Source organism: Ovis canadensis, chromosome 17, assembly GCF_042477335.2.
Source record: "Ovis canadensis isolate MfBH-ARS-UI-01 breed Bighorn chromosome 17, ARS-UI_OviCan_v2, whole genome shotgun sequence".
NCBI classification, from domain to species: Eukaryota; Metazoa; Chordata; class Mammalia; order Artiodactyla; family Bovidae; genus Ovis; species Ovis canadensis.
In genome coordinates, this window is record NC_091261.1 from 80640211 (window position 1) to 80660914 (window position 20704).

Here is a 20704-nt window from a genome sequence, read left to right on the forward strand (position 1 = left end):
GATTCCTTACCACTGAGCCACTAGGGGAGCCTTAAATCTCAATTTTAAATGGAGCCTCCTCTGTGAGATGGGGTTGTCATACTGAATGATGGGGTTGTAAGGACCCAGCGTGAGAACACACAGCAACCCACAACCCGCGTGAGTTGCTTGCTGCCTGAGATCCCTGAATTGTCTTTCAGACGATGAGCTAGTCATGAACCCCAAAGTATTTCCACACATCAAGCTTGGAGACATCGTGGAGATTGCCCACCCCAACGATGAGTACAGGTGAGCATCTGAGCAGGAGTAGGGGGCTAGCTGGGCAGCCTGCTGTTTCCAGGTGATGTGTTGTCTAAGGGGATGAAGGGCGAGATGGCTCTTTGCCTTGGGATAAAAATGTTCCTGCCCTCTGGGATTTGCTAGACCAATCAATCTTTTTAAAAGGGGTCCATTCTTTCTGGTTACAAAGCTGAGAGAACTCTGAACAATTCTGTAGCATTTATTCATTCCCTTGAATACAGTAAGTCTCTGACATACCAATGAGTTCTGTTCTGAGAGTGCATTTGTCCTTAAGTCCAATTTGTCCCTAAGTCCAGCGAAATTGGCCTAGGTACCCAGCTGACACAATTGGCTGTATAGTATGTGCTGTAATAGGTTCAGAACATTGGGCTGGCCAGTATTCGAGTTCTTCCGTATCCCAATGAACTTTTTGGCCAGCCTAATACTTTTTCACACAAATAATACATACATCAAAAACACAAAAAATAAAACGGATTTAATCGTACAGCACAGTACCTTGAAAACTACAGCCATCCAGTACAGTGGGTGGCACACAGGGGCTGGCATGCACATTCACATCTTTGAAAGTTCACAAGTCGAAGGTTTGGATGTAGGGGACTTACTGTACGAGTGCAGAGTTTGTTTCTAAAGGAACTCTCTCCTGTTCTTGCGCTGCCGGTTAGAATATGTCCAGAGTGATCTGTTTGTGTTTTGCGGGTGGTAAAAAAAACTGATTAGTTAATGCTGACAACATCTCTTCTCTTTGTTGCTTTCTCCCCCACCCCTCCACCCCCACCACCTCTAGCCCTCTGCTTTTGCAGGTCAAGTCACTTAAGGAGGATTTGCAGAAAGGTAAGAATTCCATCTCTCTTCTCTAAGATTTTTTACACTTCATTGTTTCAGAAACTTTAAGAAAGCTCCCTTCACAATGAGGGCACAGTATGTCTCTCCTTATCAAATTGTGTTCCTGCTAATAAAAATATTGTCAGATACCAAAACTGCCAAGGAATCTCATTCGTCAGCACCTTGAGGGCACTAGACATTTTTAACTATGTTTAGGGACTTCCCTGGTGGTCCAGTGGCTAAGACTCTGTGCTCCCAATGCAGGGGGCCTGGGTTCGATCCCTGGTCGGGGAACTAAGAGTTCCCACAACTAAGACCCTGCATAGCCAAATAAGTAAATACTAACAAGAAAACAAAAACTATATTTAGGATCAAAAGGAAAGTAGAGGAAGCCCTACACTTAAACTCTAAAACAATTGTTGGCAAAGCATGCTTTTCTCAATATTATATTTTTTCACAAAATATTTGTTTCGTGTCTACACTGGGCTGGAGCAGAGGAGGAACATAGACCGCTGATTACCCGGCACTTGTGCAAGGCACTGAACTGGAGCTGCTTGGCATCTATCTGTCTTTTTCTTCCCACCAGCTCTTGAGTGAGGGAGGAACCTTTGTCTCAGTGGGATGAGCAAGTTTGCCTGGTGTTAGCAAGTGAAGGAGCCAGAGCAGTGATTCTATCAATACTAACTCAGTCTGGATCCAAATCCTTTCTTCTAATGACTATACCATGCTGATCTGGGAACTAAAATGTTAATTGATAGCAAATAAAATAATTCCTTAAACGGCACTGAAAAGAAAAAATTTTTTTTAATCTTCTCTAAAGGATTTTGATGTCAACCACTTTTTTATGTTTTAAATTGACGGGAAAACGTGTTTTCAAACCTAGATCCTGAGTGTCCTTTTTACTCTCACCTCAGTGCTCTTGCCTGGAGAATCCCAGAGATGGGGGAGCCTGGTGGGCTGCCGTCTCTGGGGTTGCACAGAGTTGGACACGACTGAAGCGACTTAGCAGCAGCAGCCGCATCTCCTGCTGCCTATTACGTTCTTACTTAGCAGACTTCAGGGCTCATTGGAAAGTTTGTTTCTTTCTTGACTACCATCACCACTTTTACTCCAAAAGAGAAAGGGTCTCTTTCCTCTTCTCAATTTTCACAACCCTTTGAATTTTCTTGTGTTGCTTCTTAAACTCTTTTTTCTCTCTATTTCAGTCTGTCTCTCTCTCATTTTTTAATTGCTTGGCTTCAGGTCTTACTTCACCTGAACAGCAGAGAACTCTCTAAGTTTTAAGTTCCTGAAGACAGAAAACATGTCTTGCCCTTGGTAAAGGATCAGTTGTGTTGTTTGTTGAATGTTTGGGCATTTATAGATTGTGTGTGCGTGTGTGCACACACACACACGCACACACGTGCCCTCAGTTGTATCTCATTCTTTGTGACCCCATGGACTGTAGCCTGCCAGTCTCCTCTGCCCATGAATTTTCTAGGGAAGAATACTGGAGCGGGTTGCCATTTCCTTCTCCAGGCGATCTTCCCGACCCAGGGATCGAACCCACATCTCCTGATTCTCCTGAATTGGCAGGCAGATTCTTTACCACTGAGCCACCTGAGAAGCCGTTTATAGATTAGAATGTATTTGCCTGGTTTTTCAGAATGCTCTATGTGATTCAGATTTCTTCTCTGTTTCAGAAACCATCAGTGTGGACCAGACTGTGACTCAGGTGTTCCGGCTAAGACCTTATCAAGATGTGTATGTGAATGTTGTTGACCCTAAGGTGTGTCTTTGTTCTGGATTTGAATATCTTATGGGGAATGATTAATGCCCTTCCTCAACAGTAGGTCTCTAAGGAAATAATGAGTTACTTAGGGCTTGCCTGGTGGCTCAGACAGTAAAGAACCCGCCTGCAATGCAGGAGACTTGGGTTCAGTCTCTGGGTCTGGAAGATCCACTGGAGAAGGGAACGGCTACCCACTCCAGTATTCATGCCTGGAGAATTCCAGAGACAGGAGAGCCTGGTGGGCTACCGTCCATGGCGTCGCAAAGAGTGAAACACGATGGCGCAACTAACACGCCAAGTGTAGTGTAGACTATTCAATGTGTGGTCCTACATAGGTCGTTTAGGTTATAGACAGAGTGTACGTTGCATTGAAAGTCCTCCTTTTTTTAAAAGCTTGTCCTATAAAGGTTCTGTACATATATGTGTGTTTGTGAAGCTAAATATAAAATTCTCTATAAAATACTAAAATTTCTTTCTGTGTTCTCATTTTACTTTGAGCAATGATGCTGTAAAATTAAGAGGTAAAAAAAATCATTGTCCAAATGACATGATCGATATTATCTAGGGAAATAAAACCCAGCTCACTGTCACATTTCTGTACCAAAATCAGGACTAAAACACTGACTGTCTACTCTGGTGTGCTTTGCACTTGACCATAGTACAGTAGCTGTCATATCTGTTGGACACGTCCCTGTCTTCAAAAGCCTTCTCAGGCAGGATAAAATTCTATTTCTCAGGGTTCCGCTAATGAATGGGCTTCCCTTGTGGCTCATCGGGTAAAGAATCTGCCCGCAATGCAGGAGACCTGGGTTCGATCCCTGGGCTGGGAAAATCCGTGGAGAAGGGAAGGCTATGCCCTCCAGAATTCTGGCCTGGAGAATTCCATGGACTGTATAGTCCATGGGATCACAAAGAGTCAGACACGGCTGAGCGACTTTCACTTTCACTACTGAATGGTCTTCAGTGCTTGTCTTTTTGTCAAAAAGTTTCTCTGTGGTGAATGAGCACTATCTTCCGCCTGTAAAGCATGGCAGAGTAATGCAGAAACATACATCTGATTATCCTTTTTAGGATGTGACCCTTGACCTTGTGGAATTAACCTTTAAGGATCAGTATATTGGCCGTGGGGATATGTGGCGACTAAAGAAAAGTTTGGTAAGATGTGATTTTTTTTTTGTTTTAAAGTCTGTTACTTTTTTGATTATAACATAATCCATGTCACTGGGGAGATGTCTGTCTAGTTGGAAGAAGGGTGTAAAATCATTTCCGGTTCTAGCATCACAGGCAGTTATTGTAGAGATGTTGTCTGTCTCCTTCCATTCTCTTTTCATGTTTTTTTTTCATGCTTTGTTCTGCTTGTTTGTTGTCACAGAGTTTTACTCTGCATTTTTTGATTTGAATGGGAAAGTATAATATGATTTTACATTTAAATGGGACTTTGATTTTCAAGTTTTCACCTGACTTCATTTGCTCTTCATATCTCCTCCTGTGGATAGGCATTTATTACCCTGAATTTATATATATGAAAACTGAGATAGAGGGGTTGAGTGAGTTCCCAAGATGAGAAAGCTAGTAAACAGTTGACACTCGGCTGGAACCGAGATCTTGTTGCTTCCAGGTTAGACTGCTTTTCGCTTTCCCCTCCTCCCATTTTTCCTTGTTTATTTATTTTTAACTGGCATTTTCCACTGAACACGATCAGTTCATCACAATTGCGAGCTGGTGCGGAAACTTCTCCTTTTGGACTCTTTGGCAATTGTGGAACAGCAGATCCTAACTAAAATGTCCACACTGTATATTTTTAGACAGAGATATCTTTGCTTATTTTTTATTTGGTGGGAGAAGGTTCCGTTTTCTAAAATGAGAAGTAGATGTTCTATATGTAAATATAGGTGCATATGTGAGCGTTTATGACAAGTATACAGGGGAAGCTGGCCACTTACTATCCACCCAGTCTTCACTACTGTCTGTACCTGCCAAGCCCTTCAGAACCTACTGTTATACCCGCCCCAGCAGGTTTCCCTGTGGGATAAACCTATTGCTCCCATGTTGATTGAGTATCGGGTTGTTGGAAGAGATTAGAGAGCCAGGAGACTTTCTCTGTGACCTTTCATGGCCTCGATGTGTTGTTGAATCTCTCTCTCTCTCCACCTAGGTCAGCACATGTGCCTATATCACTCAGAAGGTGGAATTTGCTGGCATCAGGTAACTACTGTGTCACTCCTGATTCATTCATCAGCTTGTAAACAGGAGCAGGATCCAGTGCAGTAACTGTTCTACATAAGGCCTTTGAGGCGTGTGGATATCCATATAATAAAACACACAGTAGGCCCAGGAGCAGACAGATCTGTTTGCTGGGCACACTGAAAGCCCATTGGAACATCCAGTTTGGGTGTTTTTCTGCTTGATCTGCCCAACTGCAGAGGATCTTCTGGAATATTCTCTCTGACTTGAGCTCTGATTCTTTGGTGGCCAGTCTCAACACACGTGTCCTGGTCGTGGAATTAACACTGTCAAGTACCACGTGTTCAGCAGATGCTGTGTGTCAGGCGTGTGCTAAGTATTTTTACATACAGTGCTTGTTCATTGTAGACAATTTGAAAAACAGGATAAAGAAGCAAGAGGAGGGCTTCCCTGGTGGCTCAGCGGTATAGAATCTGCTTACCAGTGCTAGAGACACAGGTGTAATCCCTGGTCCGGGAAGATCCCACACGCCGCCAAGCAACTAAGCCGGCGCAGCACGACCACCAAGCTGTGCTCTAGAGCCCAGGAGCCGCAACTACTGAAGCGTGCTCGTCCTAGAGCCTGCGCTGCGCAGCAAGAGGAGCCGCTGCAGTTAGAAGCCTGCACGCCACAACTAGAGAGCAGCTCCTGCTCGATGCAGCTGAGAAGAGCCCAGGCAGCAGCAAAGACCCAGCACAGCCGGAAAAAAGAAGAGCTTAATCTCACAACAATGGCCGAAAAATACACAAAAATGAATTTTTAAAAAGCTGTAGGGGTAGAAGACACCATATTACTTAATAATGACACGGAAAATTTTCAGGAAAGGGGCTTCCACTGGGACTGCCCTGGTGGTCCAGTAGTTAAGACTGTGCTCCCAATGCAGAGGGCATGAGTTTCATCCTTGGTTGGGGAACTAAGATCCAGCATGCTGCATGGCCTGCCCAAGGAAAGATGGCCTCCACTGAGTAGGAAGGGACCCTGTGCCTTTATACTTCCTGTCTACTTGTGATGTTGCAATGGGTCTTGTTTTTGTTGGAACTCATTATCTCAAAGCTAGGATTAGCAGAATTGTTCATCAGTGCTTTTTAACTGTTTTTGTGACCTGGGCCCTTTTGAGATTTGACAAAGTGTACGATTCTGTGCGCAGGAAAGATTGCATCACTTAGAGGGTTTGTGGGTTCCCCAAAGCCCTTCCTCAGATTCAGAGGTTGTCTGCAGACCCCTAAATCAAGAGCTCCTATTGTACAAATTCAGTGGACGCTGAACACTCTTTCTCTTGTGTTTGTGGCACTCTGGAAATCTGTAACTGACCAGGTCATTTGGGCGACAATGGCAGAGTAGAGGGCGCCGCCCTGAAGGCGCCTCCGTTTCTTCGTGCTTTATGGAGGACTCGTAATAATGTGTGTGCGTCTCCTTTCAGGGCACAGGCTGGTGAGCTGTGGGTCAAGAATGAGAAGGTCATGTGTGGTTATATCAGCGAAGATACCAGGGTAAGGTTGATACGACGCTTTTTCGGTTTTGTTTCCCCGTGTTGTGATGTCTGTAAGTCGTGAAATCAAAAACAAAACGGAAACCGGCAAAAACCGGATCTCATGATCAAGCTTGTGACCAAGCTACCATCTGCCCAACTGGAATAATACTGTAATAAAGCAGGGACTCTTGAAATTCTAGGGTTTTACAGTTTGATCTCTCTGGTTTGGGGGTGATCTTTGTTTTCCTTTGTTTAATATCAGAGGTAAAAATGGAGTGTCTAGGTCACAGACTTCTGTGCCCACTAATACACAGCAAAAGTTAAGCTGAGTAGAAGACTGTGTTGGTAAACCCGGAAAAAGACCTTTGCCAGGGAATCTCCTGTGACTCTGGCACAGTTGGGAAATTCCAAACTGACCACCTATGCACCATCCCCATGCTGGTGGGAATCAGGGCTCAACAGCTGTGGCTCCAGGGCTTTCCCCACCCTGGTGAAAGCACCTGTCTGCTCTTCCGTGTTCCCACCCACAGCCTCCCTTGAGAGCAGTGGTTCTCAACCCCAGGGTGATCATGCCTCCCCAGGGGTCTTTTGGCAAAGTTTGGAGACATCTTTGTCACAGCTGGGGTTGTGGTGGAGGATGCTGTTCAATCTGTTACAGCATGAAGCATAGCCCTCCAGAAAGGGAATCACCTGGCCCGAAAGGGCAGTAGTGTTGGGGGGCTGTACCAGGCACTGTGGGCTGGTCAGTGTCCCTGGCTTCTACTCACTAAATACCAGTAGCTCCCACCCCCGTCCCCACCCCCTGCAAGTCACAACCTCCAGAAATGTCACCAGACATCACCAGATGTCCCCTGGGCAGGCAAGATAGTTGAGAACGTGGGGCAATTTCGAGAGATAACCACTCTGTCTTACAAAAAACTATTTTTGTAATTTGCTTATTTATATAGTGACAATACATATATATTTTACCCTAAGCAGTGTGTTACTCATTTTGCTTACTTTTGAGTTTTGTTAAAGAGGAATGAAAATGTATTCTCCCCTTTCCTCCCTCCCGCTTTCTCTTTTAGCTGTCTCGTTTGCACTCACTGTATCTTAAATCACTGATTAGGAGTGTGTTTGTCATGTCATAGGTTCTGCTCTGTAAGATAATGCCAAATTATCTTTCAAATTCTTTGGACCAATTTATACTCCTAGGTAGCCATATATAAAGCCTCCTGTTTTTTACTTTTTCCAATACCCAGTTTTAAAGTTTGAAAGTTTCTGCCACTCCAGTGGGCATGCATTGGTGTTTTACAGTGATCTTTCCCCCAGTTTTATAGCAGTTCACTCTTTTTTTCTTTTTTTTTGTCTTGGCTGCGCTGCAAGGCATATGGCCTATAGTTTCCCAATCAGGGGTTGAAACCCATGCTCCTTGCAGTGGAACGGTGGAGTCATAATCACCGGATCACCAGGGAATTCCCTTAACCGTTTTTAAATGTACTGTTCAGTAGTGTTGAGTATATTCACATCATTCTGAAATAGATTGCCAGAATTTTTCATTTTGCGGAACTGAAATTCTATCCATCATTGCTTTTTAATGCAGTTATGTTTTTGTTTATTGCAGGTGGTGTTCCGCTCTACGTCGGCTATGGTTTACATATTTATTCAGATGAGCTGTGAAATGTGGGATTTTGATATTTATGGTACTGTTCCTAAGTGGGGGTTGTAATGCTAATGGGGAGAAGTTTCTGGTTTCCTTCAAACTGGTATCATTCACTGTAATCTCTGAACATTCTCTGAAGATATGTCCTGAATCTTTATAAATCCTCAAATGTTAAAAATAAATATACATATTATATATGCAGTAAATTGTATGAAATGTAGTAAAGCATTAATGAAAAATCTGTATTCTCAATTATTCTATAAGTACAGAATCAGAAGTCATAGAGGTAGTGGCTCTATGGCCAGGAACCAGCATCTTCTTTGATAACTTTCATTTCATGTTCTATCACACACAGAAATCACCAAGTTTGTCTCATTTTATTAGAATTACTATACTGTAAGTGGAGTATGATAAAGCTGCCATGAGGTGTGGATGCTTTGCCCAACACACCAGCCTCATGGTTGATGCAGTTCTAGCTTGTGTTTAGCAAAATTACAAATTAATTTTTCATGTAGGTCATCAAGGGTTTGCCCAAGAACAGCAGAAACTGCAAGTGATAATTTAGTGACTGCCCAGGGTCTACCCGATCACCTTCGAGCAAACATGAAGCATCACTATGAGAATACTTATGTTGAACAGTTAGATGGCTCTCTCATCTTGAAGATACACTCTTTTTCAAGCATCAAAACTTTTTCAGTCTTTTCACAACTTTTTCAAATCTTTTTCAATCATGGGTTTTACCCTGAACCCATGACCTCTTAGTGAGTGAGGTAAATATTAAATTTGGCTCAGTAGAAAGTCTAGGTTGAAACCACTTTAAGGATCGAGCACCTTCTCTTTGACTAGTCCTATTCCTGTTACTTTACTGAGGGAAGAATTTGTAAGCAAGAAATAACGAGAATTCTCACCTTCTTCCTATTGTTTCTTTTCAGGGGATCTGTATTTTGAGAAAGCTGTGAATGGTTTCCTTGCTGATCTCTTTACCAAGTGGAAGGTATGTTTCTTCTCATGCACCAAGTCTTGCTGTATAAACATTATTCAGTGCAGATTTTGAAAACGAACTATTTTTATTAATCTGCATTTAATGGAGGCACCAGAGCTAAAGTCTGATTGATGAGACTGCAGATTTAAATTACCTTGATCACTTCAACATGGTGAAGTGTTCTTGTGAAGAACCCAGAGCTAACATCAAAGTCAGTGGTAGCAGACTGAAAACTTTCCCCCTTAAGTTCAGGAACAAAATAAGGACGTTTGCTTTCACCACTAGAATTCAGTGTAGATGGTGACTGCAGCCATGAAATTAAAAGACGCTCGCTCCTGGGAAGGAAAGCTGTGACGAACCTAGACAGCATATTAAAAAGCAGAGACATCACTTTGCCGACAGAGATCGCTGGAGTCAAAGGTGTGGTTCTTCCAGTAGTCACGTACAGATGTGAGAGTTGGACTATAAAGAAGGCTGAGTGCCGAAGAATTGATGCTTTCAAATTGTGGTGCTGGAGGACAGCAAGGAGAGCAAACCAGTCCATCCTAAAGGAAATCAATCCTAAATATTCACTGGAAGGACTGATGCTGAAGCTGAGGCTCGAATACTTTGGCCACCTGATGTGAAGAACCAACTCATTGGAAAAGACCTTGATGCTGGGAAAGGTTGAAGGCCAAAGGAGAAGTCGGCAGAGGATAAGATGGTTAGATCGCATCGCTAACTCAGGGGACATGGTTCTAAGCAAACTGTGGGAGATGGTGAAGGACAGGGAAGCCTGGCGTGCTGCAGTCCATTGGGTCGCAAAGTCAGGCATGACTTGGGGACTGAACAACAACAATTCAGTGTTGTACTGGAAATCCCAGCCAGAGCAACTAGGCCACAAAAAGAAAGAAAGAAAAAGAAGGCATCCATATTGGAAGAGAAGAAGTAAAACTATTTTTCTACACAGATGACATCCTATATGTAGAAAAACCCCCCAAAATCCATTAAGAAAAAAAACAAACTATTAGAGCTAATGAACAAATTTAGCAGAGTTGCAAAATCAGCAGACAGATCATTTGTATTTCATCAACAGCGAACAATCTGAACAGGAAATTAAAACAAGGAATTAAAAATTTTAAAGAGAAATAAATTAAAACTTCCATTTACAAGAGCATCAGAGACATAAAACACTATGTAATAATTTCCCCAAGAAGGTGTGAGGTCTGTGCACTAAAATCCACACAGTGTTGCTGAAGGAAAGACCCGAATCAATGGAAACATTGCATGTTCACAGACCAGAGGACTTAATATTGTTAAAACAGCAATACTACCCAAGGGCTTCCCTGGTGGCTCAGACGGTGGAGAATCTGACTGCAGTGGAGAAGACGTGAGTTTGATCCCCTGGGTCAGGAAGATCTCCTGGGGAAGGAAATGGCAACCCCCTCCAGGATTCTTTGTGGGAAATCCATGGACAGAGGAGCCTGGTGGGCTACAGTCTGTGGGGTCGCAGAGTTGGACATGGCTGAGTGCCTAAATAACAGCCGCCGCCGCCGGATATTGCCATGTTTTACCTATATCATCCCACTGAATCCTCTCGCTCGTCACTCTTCACAGATAGGGAAGGGACAGCCGAAAGAGGTCAGGTACCCTGCTGGGATCAGTAGCCTGCAAAAGCAGAACAAGAATTCTAGTCCTGTTCCATCCGTTCCCCCGGTGCTCTCCTGGGATCGTAACCCCCAGGCCATCCTGTCTGTTTCTGTAATCCTGAGCCACGTCAACCCCGTTGTATGTCGCCTCCTCCGTCACACATGAGTTGAGACGCTCACATGCCCATGCCAGCCCCCCGTCAGGCATTTTTTCTGTCTGAAACTGGCACCCCAGTCAGATGAGTTGGAAGCTGCATTTGGAGTGCCAGATGTCCAATAAATGAGTTGGTGGCTAGTGAAGGTGTGCCCTTGGCCCTGTGGCTTGTATTTAGGAATTTCTGTCTGCCTGAGAGCTGTGAGGAGCGTAAGGTGACGTGCAGTGTGCCTTATGTTGTCTTCCTCATATGATGACTGCTGAATCGTGCAGCAGTCGAGTTGAGTGAGTTTGAGTCGAGGTTGGTTAGTGTGGGTTTCTGTTTTCAAAGACCAGGAGGAACTGATACTGAGCTTGCTGACTCCCTGGTGCAGGCCAAATTTCATGCCGTCTGTGAACACCCTACTTCTAGAACATTGACCTCCCGGTTGCATGGAAATGTCTATTCTCACCCGTCCCCATCCCAGTCCAAAGGTCATTCTCTGCCTTGATTTCAACCCCTGCATCTCAAGCAGCATCCAGTCCCCATCCTGTGACCCTGGAAGTAGGTGGGAGTGTCTGGTTCTGGCATCCCACTACCCTAGGTTCTGTTCTTCTCTAAACCGCAGTCCTGAACAGGTTAAAAAACACCATGAAGCAGGTATAAATACCAGGATCCTCTGACAGTGGGCTGGTCTGTTGCGCACCGCAGCAAGGAGACGGCACACCACCTTATCGGTGATCTGCAGCTTTTTGTTTGTGTTGGCTGTGCTGCGTAGCTCGCAGGACCTTAGTTCCGCAATCAGGGATGGAAGCCGTGCCCCCCGCAGTGGACGTGTGGAGTCTTAACCGCTGGACCACCAGGGAAATCCAGTGATTTGCAGTGACTTCAGATAACTTTCCCAAGGTCATGTAGTGGTCAATTTCAGGGCCACGAGTCAGCCTAGCAGTCTGTCCCCTGTATTATGCAGCCTCCAGTTACAGGAGGTGACCCAGTGCCTGAGCCTCTGTGCCGCCCAGAGCTGAGGCTGCTGTGTTCACGCAGGCTGCTTCAGGGTGCAGTACACGGATTCAACTTGAGCCCTCTTCTTCTGTGTTCATGCCTAGGAGAAGAACTGCAGTCATGAAGTGACCGTGGTCCTCTTTTCCAGGACTTTTTATGATGCGAAATCTCTTGGTGAGTAACTTTCTCTTACAAAGTTATATCTTTTTTACCTTTTTATTTTATACTGGGGTAGAGCCAATTAACAATATTGTGATAGTTTCAGCTGAACAGTGAAGGGACTCAGCCATACATACACATGTATCCATTCTTCCCCCAAATCCCCTCCTCTCCAGGTTGCTACATGACATTGAGCAGAGTTCCCTTGCAACATAGTATGTCCTTGCTGGTTATCCATTTCAAATAGAGCAGGGTGTACGTGTCCATCCCAATCTCTCTAACTGTTCCTAAAGTTATTTTTTTAATTAAGCTTTCCACATGTCCATCCTGATTGACTCTGTATCATTTTTTTCTTTCCTGCTCCATCTCTCCCAATTTTTCAGTTAAAAGAGGATAGAGTGAAAAATGGCTCAGTCCACTAGTCAATGCAAGAAGTCTCTGGGCTGTGATCCATCTTAAAACCAGCCTAGTTTTGCGCAGTGGCAGTATTATAGCCCATAAGGTTTATCTGAGGTGCCATTATTGCTAATTGAAAACTTTTCTCAACTTAATAGAAATATAGTTATCTTTTCTGTGTGTCTGTGTGATGTAGTTGTTCAATCCAGAAGGGGGAGCAGAGAAACTGAATTTCTTCAATCTGATCTATGTATGTTGTTTTCTCTATTTCAGATGAATTTCCTGAAATAAACCGAGCCTCAATTAGGCAGGATCACAAAGGGCGATTCTATGAAGACTTCTACAAGTATGTTTGAGTGCTTTGCTTTTTGTGCCTGTTTTTCTCCTTGGTTGTTTCTTACCTAACTTAAAAAATTAACCTTTTGACTTTGGAATAATTTTAGATTTGCAGAGCAGTGGGTCGCTAAGAGTCGGACACGACCGAGCCACTTCACTTTCACTTTTCACTTTCACGCATTGGAGAAGGAAATGGCAACCCACTCCAGTGTTCTTGCCTGGAGAATCCCGGGGACGGGGAGCCTGGTGGGCTGCCGTCTATGGGGTCGCACAGGGTCGGACACAACTGAGGCGACCTAGCAGCAGCAGCAAAGCTAGCAGAGAGTCCCCAGGCACCCTTTGCACAGTTTCCTCCGAACACTTCCTAACCGAGGCGCCTCTGTTCAAACTCAGAGATGAGCACTGCTGTGTGCCCAGTCGCTTCAGTCTTGTCTAACTCTTTTGCGACCCCATGGACTGTAGCCCAGCAGGCTCCTCTGTCCATGGGATTCTCTAGGAAGAATACTGGATTGGGCTGCCTTTTCCTTCTGCAGGGGACCTTCTCAACCCAGGGATCGAACCCCCATCTCCTGCTTGGCGGGTGGATTCTTTACCACTGAGCTGCCGGGAGCCAGTGTGAGGAATCCCGCCCGTGACAAGGTCATGAGGAAGGAAGCTGACATATGCAAGGCGTGCTCAGACTTCAGGGACCCCTCTGGAAATTCCTAAGCATGTACCCCAACAAAAATCTGCCGGCTTTTGTGCTCTGCTTTTCTACTCTTCTGACATTTTCTGGAAAAAGTCAATTCAGGGCTTTAGTCTTCTGCATTTGAAAGAGTGTTTCAATCCAAATACTCCTCTGATGGCTTTCTAGCCTGCCTGCAGGACTCGTACAGCTGCGCGTGTGATTGTTTGAGGCCTCCTGACCGCAGGAGGCACAGGAAGCTTAAAACATCCTAGGAATGTAGGGGCTTCCGAGGAGTCAAAATCTTTTTAGGACTGATTAAAGGTTTCATTTGTTGAGTCAATATTTGCTGCCAAATTTTCACATCCTTTAGTTGTAGATATAGTTAGAAAAACAAGTAGTAGACCTTGTGTTAGCAACATTAGATCTTTGAGTTAAGTACCTTCTTTGTTATATCCCACTGCACCTTTGTTCTATAGAGATGTAACTTTAATGGTAATGCTTTAAGGAGATGTAGATTAAAGAAAAACACTTCAGGGGAAACAAGATTAACATTCATTAAGGAAGAGAGCCAAAAAGTGTTAACAAGCCTCTTGGCCAGAAGATAATGTAAATCACCTGAGACCTTTTGTATACCAAATGATGTATAGAAAGAGCCTGAGCTGTGAACACTACATAATCTTGTGTTACCCATTGATCTCTGTGTTTTATCAAAAGTATAAAAGGCCTTCTGAACAATAAAGGAGGGGGCCAGCTTCTGGGGCTGGGGGCCAGCTTCTTGGACCAGCTTCTCTAACTAGTCTCCCGGCCTGGTTTCTTGGCACTCTGGCTCCCCCCCGTGTCTCTCTCTCTTTCTTCTCCTCTCTCTTTCCCTCTCTCTGCTCTTTACTTTAATTTCGGGTTGAATTTCCACCTGGAGCGCGGAGGCTCACCAGGTCTACTTACTTGCCCCGGCTGTTAAGACCCGCGAGAAAGGGAGCTTAAGGCGAGGCACCCTTAGATATTCAAGCGGGCGCCGGTGGCCCAACGTAGATGGTGCAAATTCCTTGTCTGGAATTTTATTGGCCTTCCGCGTAAACCAAGCTATTCAGCCCTCTTCCTCCACTTAATCTTTTTACTACACTATAGTTTCTTAATCTAATCTTACTTTAATAAATAAACAAGTCTTTCCACGCCGACGCCGTCCACCCTTCGAATTCCCTGGATCCACCGGGGCTGGACCCCGGCACTGAGCTACCTGGGAAGCCCCACACTGGTACACTGCTATGAACTAAATCTCAGACTCTTCTCAGAGTTCATCAGTTTTTCCACTTATGCACCTTTTTTTATTCCCGGATCCAATTTAGGGTATCACATTGCTTTTGAACTTCCCAAGCTTTTTCTTGTGAAAAATTTCAAATTCTCGCAGAAAAGAAGAATGAACTAAATATAATGAACCCATACCCCCAGTTCCTGGATTAAACAGTTAATATCATTCCATGTTTGCTTCACCTGTGTTTTTGTGTGTGTGTTAAATTTTACTTTAGAGCAAATTACAGGTACGAAAGCATTTTGTTCCTAAAGAATAAGGGGACTTTCAGATGACGATGTGTCCCTGTAGGTTTAGGAATTGCAACAAATGCCCCACTCCCATGAGGAATATTGATCACAGTCGGGTGAGGGGAGTACAAAACATGTGTTAGGGGAGGGAATATGTGGAAAGTCTCTGTAACCCTCCTCTCAATTTTGCTATTTTTTAAAGCGTTTTAATTATTGTTGGCTGTACTGAGTCTTCATTGCTGTGCTCATCTTTCTCTAGTTGCATCTAGTAGGGGCGGCTCTTTGTTGTGGCGCCAGGCTTAGTTGCCCAGCAGCATAAGAAATTTTCTCGGACCAGGGATCGAACCCTTGTGCCCTGCACTGGCAGGTGGATGCTTAGCCACTGAACTGTTAGAGAAGTCTGGTCTGATAATGTTTGTTAAACACACTTGACTTCATCACGTATTTCTGTATGATAAATCCCAGCTCCAGGCGTCCCTTCATCCCCTTTCTGTGAAACCCTGTGAGGGACCCGATGTCCCATGTGTTGTCGCTGCTTAGTACCCACCTTGCGATGGTGCTCCTTTCAGGGTGGTGGTGCAGAACGAGAGGAGGGAAGAGTGGACCTCACTCCTCGTGACCATCAAAAAGCTCTTCATCCAGTACCCAGTGCTGGTGCGACTGGAACAGGCAGGTACTGCACTTAGGTGCCGGGAGGTGTGCTGGGAGGAGAGGGGTCGGGTGGAGGCTGGGGGACGCAGAGGTTCCTGCTTGCCTCCCTCCCAGTGCCGAGTGTGGCTTCTGCTTCTGGCCAGGTGTCTGTCTCAGGTTGGGGGTCCCGCTGGTCGTTGTGCGGACAGTAGGTTCACTCCTGTCCCCTCTGCGGGGCCCGGGCCTGTGGGGCCAGGCACCTTCCGCTTGTTTCTTACGAGTCCATCTTTCATGAGATGTTGTTCCTTGTCTGTGTCTTCTGCTGCAGAGGGCTTTCCCCATGGAGACAATGCTACCTCAGCACAAGGAAACTACCTGGAGGCCATCAACCTGTCCTTCAACGGTGAGTGAGGCGCAGCCGCGGTGTGTGGGCGTTCGCTGACCACGTGACCGTGGACCTCTCTTTACTGATGTGCAGAGACCCAGGCCAAGCTGGTGATGCCCCCGGCTACCTACCCCCCAGATTAACTGCGAGCAGTAACTTTATAAATCATATATTTATGTATTTGGTCCATCGGGTCATAGTTGCCACATGTAGGCTCTCTGTTGCGTCATGCGGGATCTCTGTTGTGTCATGCGGGATCTCTGTTGCGTCATGCGGGATCCTTTGTTGCGTCATGCGGGATCTTTGTGCGTCGTGCCGGATCTTTGTTGCGTCGTGCAGGATCCTTTGTTGCGTCATGCGGGATCCTTTGTTGCGTCATGCGGGATCTTTGTTGCGTCATTCGGGATCTTTGTTGCGTCATGCGGGATCTTTGTTGCGTCATGCGGGATCCTTTGTTGCGTCATGCCGGATCTTTGTTGCGTCACGCGGGGGTCTTTGTTGTGTCACACGGGGTCTTTGTTGCGTCACGCGGGATCTTTGTTGCGTCACGCGAAATCTTTTGTTGCAGTGCTTAGTTGCTCCATGGCATGTGGGATATTCATTCCCCCACCAGGGATCGAACCCATGTCCCCTGCACTGAAAGGCGGATTCTTAGCCACTGGGCTGCCGGGGAAGTCCTGGTTGGGCGGGTCGAATGGCCACCATTTGGTCTTGGGGCTTCTGCTGGCAGCTGACTTGCCTGTCTCATGCTGTCCCGAGGGTAAAGAGCTGTAGGCCATCCTCCGTGGGTCCTTTATTTTCCCCCAAACTGTGTTTTTATTACTTTCCACTCCATCCCTCAACTGCTTCTAAGTAATTTATAAATCTACCTTTTTTTTTTTAATGTCAGAAGGAACCCACGTTCCTAGAATTCAAATACTAGAAAAGTACTTCAAGTAAAATAAAAATCTCCCCTCTCCCTCCACTGTCAGAGCCTTCCCAAGAGGAACCATTGTTAATAGCATGATGTATAGCAGAAGAGCTCGGCCGTACACATACATTCTCCCCCAAACTCCCCGCCCCTCCAGGCTGCCATGTAACATTTAGCAGTGAATACTGTCTTAATTAATATTTGATTCTTCTAAGTGGCAATGCAGATCCATTTATGGATGGTTTAAATTAACCGCATGAAATTTGGGCATGGTGTCTCAGACAATAAAGAATCTGCCTGCAATGCAGGGGACATGGGCTCTATCCCTGGGTCAGAAAGATCCGCTGGAGGAGAAAATGGCAACCCACTCCAGTATTCTTACCTGGGAAATCCCATGGACAGAGGAACCTGGCGGGCTGTGGGCCATGGGGTCATAAAGAGCTGGGCACGACTGAACGACCAACACTCTCACTTCTCACACAAGGCTGCACAGGCTAGGTATATGCCCTTGAAGAGGGGAATTAACAAAGGTGATAGGGACATAGAGCTATACACAAGAAGCTCTGAACATCGAAGGGGAAGGACAGACGTGAACTCAGCCAGGAGATGGCAGGCGTTCTGATAGGGGTGTGGACGAATTGGGTCTGTGAGCACAGGAACGCTTGCCATCGGCTGGTTTCTGAGAAGCTGTAGCATCTTCACCGGAGGACTTTTTGCTCTGTTTCAAGTGTTTGACAAGCACTACATCAACCGCAACTTTGACCGAACCGGGCAGATGTCTGTGGTGATCACACCCGGGGTGGGCGTGTTCGAAGTGGACCGTCTGCTCATGATCCTGACCAAGCAGCGGATGATAGATAACGGTAATGCGCCCGGGGTGCTGCCCTGCGTCCCTGTGTTTACAGCCTGGGTTAGCATTAGGGCTCTGAGTATCGGGACTGGGGACCTGAGTAACGTCAGGTGACAAAAAGAGTTCCATGGTCGGTCAGCTTGGGAATGCACAGTCAGGCACAGTTCTTCGTTGCCCGTGTGAAGGTGTCAGAGTGTCTTCATTGCCTCTAAAGGACACAGCCAGCGCCCTGAGTGTCCCAAACGTACTGGATGCTGGAGAACCCCTTTGGCGTTGTTTCCAGGATCCGGTGCCCATCGGCCCGTCCTGGGAAGCGCCAGAGATCGCCTGGTACTCCCTCCGTGGCGTCCCCAAGCTGCACCCCTCCCCCAGCTTGATTTGTGTTCCAACAGCAAGACGCAGTTGGGAACATGAGTCCCAGTAAAGAGACTCTGTTAACTGACGGAATTGTTTTGCTTTTTACTGAGCTGGCAGGGTTCCCTTTCCTCTGTGGCCTTGAAACTGTGCTCGTGGCCGCATGGTGGTCTGCTCAACAGATCACGACCTGCAAGGCAGTCAGGCGGATTGTCAAGCGCTGATTAGCGGCAGGTGCAGGGAGACTTGGTGAAGGTTAGAAAGACGGAATGTACCTATTTCCTTCTTACCTGCCACGGGCAGCGCTGTAAGTCAGCTGTGTCTCGAACCCTGACCCCACCTAAATCACGTGCACCACCCCCCCCCAACTCTCCCTTTTGTTCCTTAGGAATCGGTGTGGACCTGGTGTGCATGGGGGAGCAGCCGCTGCACGCTGTCCCGTTGTTCAAGGTGATTGATCTCGCACTGCTTGCTAAAAGCCAGGCTCCAGTGCACGGTGGTCTTGAATAGTGAGACTCGGAGAAGCTGGGGGGCTCCGGGTCCCGCCTGCTCCCCAGCTCACCTGGTCCACGCTCTGTTCCCTTTCAGCTGCACAATCGGAGTGCCCCTCACGACTCCCGTCTAGGGGATGACTACAACATCCCTCACTGGATAAACCACAGGTGAGCGAGAGCCGGATTCACTGTAGGTGATCAGGGATTCTGTTAGCTCCCTTGCCATTTTTTTCTGCAAACCTGTTGAGCTCTTACCGTAAAATCTTTTGTCAAGAAAACTTTAAGTTGTAATATTTGCTTCAGGTCTCTCCACATGCAGAGCCATGGCCCTGACATAATTACAGTCTGTGGTGAGACGCATGAGCCCGAGTTTGAAGGATTTATTTCCACACCAGTTTCTGACTCCCACAGCCCACAGATGACTGATGCTGAGCCTGGGCCCCTCTGTTTGTAGGAGGCTCCCTGTGCCTCCTGTTGACTGGGACCCGGCCTCAGTGTTCCTGCTGATTTCAGCTCAAGGAGGAGGTTCTAAACCACTTAGAAATCAGGACTAGCAGACATGAGACAATTTATGGGGAAAAGGAATAGAACAATAATTTAAAACGTAACCAATGTTTCCTAGTAATTACAAAGCCAAGTTAGAATTGGAAAGATCAGTGAGGGCTGAGGGAGCGCTCCTAGGAGAGCTGATCAATGGCTGGGATTCCGACTGTGTCTGGAGGTTTAGAACGAAAGGGGTTTGAGGACTTAACCCGGTGGTTCGGTGGTTAAGACTCTGCACTTCCACTGCAGGGGCCTGGGTTTGATTCTTGGTAGGGGAAGTAAGCTCCCACATGCCATGCAGCACTGTCAAAAATTTTTTTTAAAAACTAAAAAAAAATAAAATGAAAGGGGTTTAGATGAGTGACCCTGTCTGTTTCTTTCACAGTTTCTACACATCCAAAAGCCAGCTCTTTTGTAATAGTTTCACACCACGAATTAAACTGGCAGGAAAGAAGGTAGGTTTCATTGACCAGCAGAGCCTTTGGGGACTGTCACTGATATTGTTATTTTGGCCCTAAGATGCCCTCTGTTCCCCAGTGGTCATGAGTAGCAATTGAGAAATTCGTTTTAAGATTTTATAGTCTTCTGCATTAAATAAATAAATAGCAGGGCAAATTACAGGAGTGATTAACTATCTGTTTAACTTTACAGCCCACCTCTGAGAAAGCAAAAAATGGCCGTGATACATGTGAGTATTTTTTTCCTTCTTTCGTCACTTCTAGAGTCAACTGAGCCACGGCAACAGGATCTTGTGAGGCTGCATAAAAAGTTCACGGCCAAGTTTGGGACCTGAATTCCCCTTGTGTGACCTTTGGAAGGTCCCTTAATGACTGCATATATTTTTGTCATTACCCACTGTAAAGTGGGTGATAACAAAAACTTGTTTTTTTTTTTTTTTTTTTTTTTCAAAATCTTGTGTTTATTTTCCATAGGTTGGTTATAGGAATCAGGTGGAAAGTTTTAAAGGACTAAATATACACATTGTGTATATACACACGCATAGTTGCTCAGTTGTGTCTGGCTCTTTGTGACCCCCATGGACTGTAGCCCACCAGGCTCCTTTGTCCATGGGATTCTCCAGGCAAGAGTAGTGGAGTGGGTTGCCATTTCCTTCTCCAACATATCCATCAAGGTGCTATTTTTTATTATTGGTTTTTTAATTCTTTTAATCGGGCTATAATTGCTTTACAATGTTGTGTTAGTTTCCGCTGTGCAACAGTGTGAATCAGCTGTATCCATACATATATCCCTTCCCTCTTGAGCCTCCCTCCCACTCACCCCCACCCCCCTAAGATGCTGTTTTTTAACAATGGGATCATAGAAGGAAATGGTGCCATCATCTGGCCTTTACTTAGTGCTTGTAAATAGTAATTTCTCTATCGTTTTGATGGAAAAATCATTTAATCTTCGCAACCTGATCATGGGTTATTATCTCATTGTTTTTCACTGGGAGATGCTGATGACAACCTATACCTTGCAGATTTTGATGC

General features: G+C 45.6%; 1 protein-coding gene, 1 non-coding gene and 1 pseudogene across 6 annotated transcripts in view; all 3 read left to right on the forward strand.

Moving 5' to 3' along the window:
- Positions 1–20704, forward strand: part of DEPDC5 (DEP domain containing 5, GATOR1 subcomplex subunit) — a 74428-nt gene that overhangs the window by 4814 nt on the left and 48910 nt on the right. For all 5 annotated transcript variants that reach the window (XM_069557052.1, XM_069557054.1, XM_069557053.1 and 2 more), the window contains exons 3-19: positions 180–267; positions 1064–1110; positions 2784–2869; positions 3944–4027; positions 5028–5077; positions 6516–6585; positions 8170–8248; positions 9141–9202; positions 12059–12128; positions 12783–12855; positions 15618–15721; positions 16007–16081; positions 17702–17836; positions 18566–18627; positions 18766–18839; positions 19600–19669; positions 19866–19902. In XM_069557052.1, coding sequence (XP_069413153.1) covers positions 180–267; positions 1064–1110; positions 2784–2869; positions 3944–4027; positions 5028–5077; positions 6516–6585; positions 8170–8248; positions 9141–9202; positions 12059–12128; positions 12783–12855; positions 15618–15721; positions 16007–16081; positions 17702–17836; positions 18566–18627; positions 18766–18839; positions 19600–19669; positions 19866–19902 — 1266 coding nt within the window. The remainder of the gene's footprint in view (positions 1–179; positions 268–1063; positions 1111–2783; positions 2870–3943; positions 4028–5027; positions 5078–6515; positions 6586–8169; positions 8249–9140; positions 9203–12058; positions 12129–12782; positions 12856–15617; positions 15722–16006; positions 16082–17701; positions 17837–18565; positions 18628–18765; positions 18840–19599; positions 19670–19865; positions 19903–20704) is intronic.
- On the forward strand, positions 1323–1395 carry TRNAG-CCC (transfer RNA glycine (anticodon CCC)). Its single transcript has one exon. It is a non-coding gene; the product is annotated as a tRNA-Gly (tRNA).
- Positions 12582–12712, forward strand: LOC138422991 (U4 spliceosomal RNA; annotated as a pseudogene).